At 41.0% G+C, this 5,932-nt stretch overlaps 1 protein-coding gene across 2 annotated transcripts; it reads left to right on the plus strand.

Annotated features, from left to right (window-relative positions):
* The first annotated feature begins 621 nt into the window (after positions 1-621).
* Positions 622-5,766, plus strand: cdkn1d (cyclin-dependent kinase inhibitor 1D). 2 transcript variants are annotated; one of them, XR_002872736.2, is made up of 4 exons: positions 622-896; positions 2,963-3,438; positions 3,521-3,652; positions 4,027-5,766. XR_002872736.2 is itself a non-coding variant. In XM_023952321.2 (3 exons), exons 1-3 carry the CDS (start codon positions 637-639, stop codon positions 3,577-3,579), a joined length of 795 nt encoding a protein of 264 aa, XP_023808089.1. In that variant the 5' UTR covers positions 622-636; the 3' UTR covers positions 3,580-5,766. The 2 variants fall into 2 exon arrangements, 1 of the variants encoding a protein (XP_023808089.1); XM_023952321.2 differs by having other exon boundaries at positions 3,521-5,766.
* The last annotated feature ends 166 nt before the right edge of the window (positions 5,767-5,932 follow it).

Consider the following 5,932-nt stretch of genomic DNA (forward strand, 5'->3'; position numbering starts at 1 on the left):
AACATTTTGTACTATTTTTCTGATTTTTTTTAATTGTCATAGTCTGGCTCAAAAATAGTTCAATAGGTCACGTCAGTAACTCAACCAGTGAGCAGTTTATACACTTCAATTCAAGTTCCACATTTCAGAGGCCGAACTTGGAGGCTCTTTTTCTGTTCTCTCTTCCACAAAGTAGAGGTTCTAGAGTCTAGACCATGCATCCCTCTCTGTAGGAGAATAAACTGCGTTTCTGAGTGCGCTCACGTTGCAGCTCAACGTGACTGCAGGATGTGGGCACTGAGCCAGACCTGAACGTGATGGAAGGAACAACATGAGAATGTGTGTCACATTGAGGGAGAAGGGGAAATGGCGGCCACTGCTGAAATATTTGACCTACTTTTGGTTCTGTTAGGGAGAACGGAGCTGTAGGAGTGAAAATGTGCAACAGGTTTGAGTTGGTGGGCTTAAGAATTTGAATTTGGACAAAGTAGGAACATTTTTGATTGATTTTGTTTATGCAAAATAACTAAATTGTACAAAAAAAATCTAATGAAAAAAACTTTGTCTACTTCTGGGATGTTTTGGGATCAAAAAGGGAATAAAAAGTTACTTTTATTTAGTTAATAACTGTTGTAAATCTGCTGGGCGCGTTCCAACATGACTGTTTTTGATGGGAACCACGTGACCAGCTCCTCTCGTAGGACGTCCCCCTCCCTCCTCCCCCTCGGTCTTCATAGTCCAAAACAAACACGTCTCAGATCAGGGGACAAATTTGGGCAGTGCCTGCTAAAAACCTCTCAACGTGAAACTGTTTATATCCACGGGACTGTCACTCACACGTTGCGTTGCTCTGACTGCGTGGAAGGAGAAAAAGTTACGGCTCGACTTGAAAACGTCCACTTTGGCAAACGCCGATGGTAAGTAAGTCTTTAATTTTTTAGTTTGCGATTTTATTTATTTAAAAAAGTATTTGTAAATATATATAATCTAGGCCAATAGAGTTTATTTAACGCGAATAAAAAACTGACGCAGTTTTTTTGGGTAAAAAACACCAACGCAGCTTTATCGTTACTACAGTGTCTTTTGTTTTTACCTAATAATGACTTTAGCTAACGCGCAATAATATTTCGTTTTAGGGTTTGTGATGCGGTTGTCAGTGCTTAGAATTGCTGCAAAAAGAGTTGAAAAGATGCGGAGTTTTTTCACAGCCGCATCTCATTGACCTACATCCTGAAAATATTCAACTGCGTCACCGGTTGTTTTTATGCAAGACTCTGTAATTACTTGTTTTTCTCCTCAAAGCTCGTGATTTTATTGTTCTTGACAAAAACTTCACATTGAAACAGACTGAAAGGATCATTGGAGTCTTTTTTTCCTTATGCATTTAAATTGCACCTAATAAACCAACCAAAATATATAAATAACAGACTTTTGCAAAGTTTCTTCAAAAAAATGTCACTAGATATACATTCAAAATGCAAAAAAAAAGTTAAAAATGTTTTTTAAATTCTGTAAATATATTTAAAAAGAAACTGATTAAAATATTATCCTACCTGCTACCTATTCATGACTGCAGCTGTGAAGCAGCTAAACAGGTCTAATCTCCGCCTCTCCGGTCTGATATTCTGATTATGTAGAGTCTGTTTTATTTTTTATTTATATTTTTAGGTCAAATTACGTTTTTCTTGCATCAAATGGTCAAATACAGATTTTAACCCAGAGTATGAGGCTTTTATGTGTCTGAGTGTGGCAGTACAGTAACATATGCAAGAGGCCCACATGTCCCTGTGGCGGATTTTCAAGAAAAAAGAATGAAAAAGAAGTGACAAAATTGTGATTCAATTTGATGAAAACAGTGGGCTTTCAATTATAAATATGCAATTTTAAAGCCCCCCCCCAAAAAAATCCCCCAAAAACCTGTCTTTTTTTGGCATAGTTTCTGCGGAGCAGCAGGAGTTTATCGCTGAGTTGTGAGCAAGCCCAGCCCCACTTCCCATCACCCATTTGTTTACATGCTCTCCCGATAGTTGCAGCTTTTTACGCTCCCAACCTATCATTACCAGTGGAACAAAAACGGCGAGCAATGTTGAAGCTTTCCAGCCGTACAGTTTTGAGCCAGATGCCAGCTCAGACCAGGAAAGCCATGACAGAGCAGGGAGCCTGTGGTCTGCCCAGCGGGTATTATTCATCACAAATAGGATCTTTTGCAAACCAGATTTTTTCCATTTGCACCTGATTCACAACAATTTTAACAAAGAAAACTCAAAAATGTAATTTTTAGCTTTTCATCAGTGTTTTTTTTTTCTTTTTAAACATCTTTTCTCACCCCTGTATATCAGATAATAGTGGCCCAAACAGTTTCAGGTTGTGAAACAGCTGAAAGCTTCGAGTGAACCACATCTGGCTGCGGGCCACATCCAGGTCACCACACATGGTCTGTTTTCAATCTGAATGCGGCTAATTTTGCAAATGTTTAACTCAAACTGGCTTAAAACCACAAAACCTCGCTGGGTTTGGGAGCCGCTACTGGCCTGGAGCTGGCTCCCTTTTTAGCTAAACGCAGATTTGGGTCCCTTGGCTGTGAATGTTCGTCTCCAGGAGGGTTAGCAGAGATAGAACTCTGCTCAGGAATTTATTGGGTTTTCTCTAATTAGCCTCCACAGATGGAGAACGCAGCAAAGCATTCCTCACTAGAAGCTGTCATTTAACACCTTTTCTTTGACAGCACCAGAGCAGGTGGAGAATCAGAGTTATATGTTGTGTTAGCCCAGGTACCTGTAGCTGCAGTAATTACTCACCAAGTGTAATTGATCGTGTAAAGGCTCCCAAGAGGGTGGAGAATGCTTGAGAGTGGTGTTCAAACAGTTTATAGCTTGTAGGTGCTCTCTGCTCCAGTAAAAACCCAGATCACGCCTCATTGAAACTCCACCAGGCGAACAGAGGGAACTTCTGCTCTCTAACCGTCAGCTCTTTCTCCCAACAGGGACATGGCTGTTGCTTCTACATCGACTTCAACCGGACCGGCGATGGCGTCCGACTCTGAGCTCTCCCGCCTCGGAGGCATCGAGGCCCTAAAGTTGACGGTGGGGCCGACCCGAAGGAATCTTTTCGGCCCGGTCGACCACCAGCAGCTGCAGAAGGACTTCCAGCGGCTGCTCTGCATGAACATGGAGGTGGCCAACAAGCGCTGGAACTTTGACTTCCAGAGGGACACTCCCGGGGAGGGCTCCGGCGTGGAGTGGGTGGGGCTCAGGTGCCAGGACGTGCCGGCGTTTTACCACAGCTGCACCGTGCGGCCCGCGTCCAGGGCTGCGAAGGCCACACGGAGGGCGTCGACGTCATCTGGAGAGGGCTCCCCCATGTCCTGCAGCTTCTCTGGGGATGAATATCTGGAGGTGACCACCAGGGGGTGCTTTCCCATCAAGCTCTCAGGGAAGCGCAGACAGTCCAACATCACAGGTGAGAATCAAACTGCTTTCAAGCTGTTCTTAAAGCTCTTTTTCAAACTAAAACGCTGTTTGTTTGTTTTTTTTTGGGGCAGATTACTTCAAGGTGAAGAAAAGGAAGCTTCTGCATTCCAAAGTGTCTTCTCGGCAGTAGGCGAGCACGCTCCCACCGAGCCGATGACCACAAAGAGGAAAGCCTCCACAGAGATGTACATATGTAGCAACCTGTAAGTGACTGTCCGCCTAAATGCCAGGGACTCAGAAACCTCCATATGCCTCCAAAATTCAGCACAATGAAGCTATTGCCTTCCTATGTAGTCAAGTACAAACTCTAGAGACATTTTCTGTGGAGATATATATATATATATATATATATATATATATATATATATATATATATATATATATATATATATATATAAGTATCTGCGGCTTTGATCATACTGTGAAATCCCTCTGAATGCACTCGTTCACCAAACTACAACCGAACAGCGACTCATCCTCTGAGGTTCACTTTCCTCCCAAATGGTGTTGACCTCAGTGCCTGACCCCCCCCCCCCTTTTTTCTTCCTTTTTTGTCCCTCTCGCCACAAACCATTAGAGGCTTCAAGTCGCCCACGCCGGCGTGCGCTCTGTCCTCCGGCTTCACTTTCACCCCAGGCCTCGAAAGGCCTGAGTTGAACCGCGGGTCAAAACTGCACCCGGGTGCAACCAGGCGACTGCCTCCAGGTTGAAAGGTCGGCGGAGTCACCGAGGACTTGTGACTGTGAAATTAAAGAGAGTAATAGTGAGACTTATTTATCATGTTTTTTTGTGTGTTTTTTTAAAGATGGAAGGTCAAACTAAAGCCCCCAAATTCCCCCTCCAGAGTTGCCATTCCAAAGTAGCAGACAGACGCATGAAAGTGTGTATTAACTGTACTCTATTCCGCTTTTAGCTTGTATTTTTTTTTTTTTTTTTTTGCATGAACTGGTGTAGAAATTGTTTTGGCGATCGCGCTTTTGACAATGTAGCTTTTTTACCCTCTCATCCTCAGAGTGATGTCGGAACTTTAGTGTTTTATTTTTATTTTTTAAAGCCCTCTTTCCTCCATGAAGTTGTGCAGCCTGACACTTTAGCGCCTGGAGGTTTTCCTTCCGTTCGTTAAGCTCCAGGCGGCTCATTAGTCTGTTGCTGAATCGCTTCACTGTTGCAGCGATCACATGCGGCTCCTCAAAGGAGGAGTTGAAACTTTGACATTTGTGAGTAAATAAAAGTCAGATTCAGACTTTTCCCAGCTTTTTCTACCTCATAAAGGGATTCTATTCAACTAAAATAATAAAAGTCAGTGCAGCTCAGGTTGTCGTGGTAACGTTTGGGGTCACTGTCCACCTATAAGGTGTTGCCTCACTTAAGGAAAAACGGCAATGACGGGAAAAGGAGTTGAAACTTAAATAAACCGCCCCTTCATGAGAAATATCCTATACTTATATCCTATAAGTCAGACATCTTTAAGTCTTCCTGTCTCTTTGTTACCCATCATCCTCTGCTTCTGTGGAACAAAAACGGCATTTAAACATTTGAAAATTACAAAGTTTGTTTATCTGTTTTCTATGGAGCCCTATACATGACATGAAAACAAACAACAAATTGTTTCCTCTAATTGAAAATGTGTGGCCAGGAATTGGTATTTTTTGCACTCAAATTAGTATTTTGTGGGGGAAAAAATTGAATTTTGTGTGCAGAATTTAGTTTTTTAATACAAATCAGCATTTTGTTCTCAAGAACTAGTAGTGGTAATTGAAGCTACAAAATACTTATTTGTGTTCAAAAATGATTCATTTGATGGATTCATTGTTAATGTCATGTCCAGGCCTCCATAGTTTTCCCATCGTGTGTCTTTTTTCTCTCCAAACCCTCAAAGTTTGTGTTAACTTTTTCCAGATTTCCTTCTTCTCGTCATCTAAGAAGCTGTATTATCTCCCAAAAAACTAAAGTCTTTGCACTACTTTCAAGTGGACTAAAGAATTGTTTTTGACATGTTTGCAAAAAACAAATTAGAAACATTTTTCCTTCCATTGTACACTTTTATGATGTTTTTCTTTGTTTTTGTTTTTTAAATGAAAGGCAAAATAACAAAGTTTGCAGCTATATCAAAGTTTATTCTTTGTACTTTGTATATGCATGAATGTATTATACTTGCAAAGAAATTGTAATAATAGTGTTATTGTAATTTAATTGTATCTTTGAATTGTTTTATTGCTTTATAACATTCATATTCTAGGAAATACCTGTCTTTTGGGTTGTTGGTGCACTGTTGCCTTTTGTGTTGATTTCACATGGAATAAAAAATTAACTCATACTGGTATAGACATGATAATTGTGCATGAATTAAAAAAACAAACAAAAAACATTTAAAATTTAAGTTGATCTAAATGTTGTCATTGGTTGAAGGGTGCTGTTTGTGTATGAGCACCACCTGCTGGTCATGAAGCGTAACAGCACAGAAAAACATCCGTACTAAACTC

The sequence above is a fragment of the Oryzias latipes genome, chromosome 23 (genome assembly GCF_053564925.1).
Source record: "Oryzias latipes strain Hd-rR chromosome 23, Olatipes_Hd-rR_3.1".
NCBI classification, from domain to species: domain Eukaryota; kingdom Metazoa; phylum Chordata; class Actinopteri; order Beloniformes; family Adrianichthyidae; genus Oryzias; species Oryzias latipes.

Bases quoted from the DNA above. Each gene is read 5' to 3' on its own strand.
- cdkn1d (XM_023952321.2), top strand. From the start codon at position 637: ATGACTGTTTTTGATGGGAACCACGTGACCAGCTCCTCTCGTAGGACG. The intron at 897-2,962 runs GTAAGTAAGTCT...TTCTCCCAACAG, and splicing joins CACTTTGGCAAACGCCGATG to GGACATGGCTGTTGCTTCTA. The intron at 3,439-3,520 runs GTGAGAATCAAA...TTTTTGGGGCAG, and splicing joins CAGACAGTCCAACATCACAG to ATTACTTCAAGGTGAAGAAA.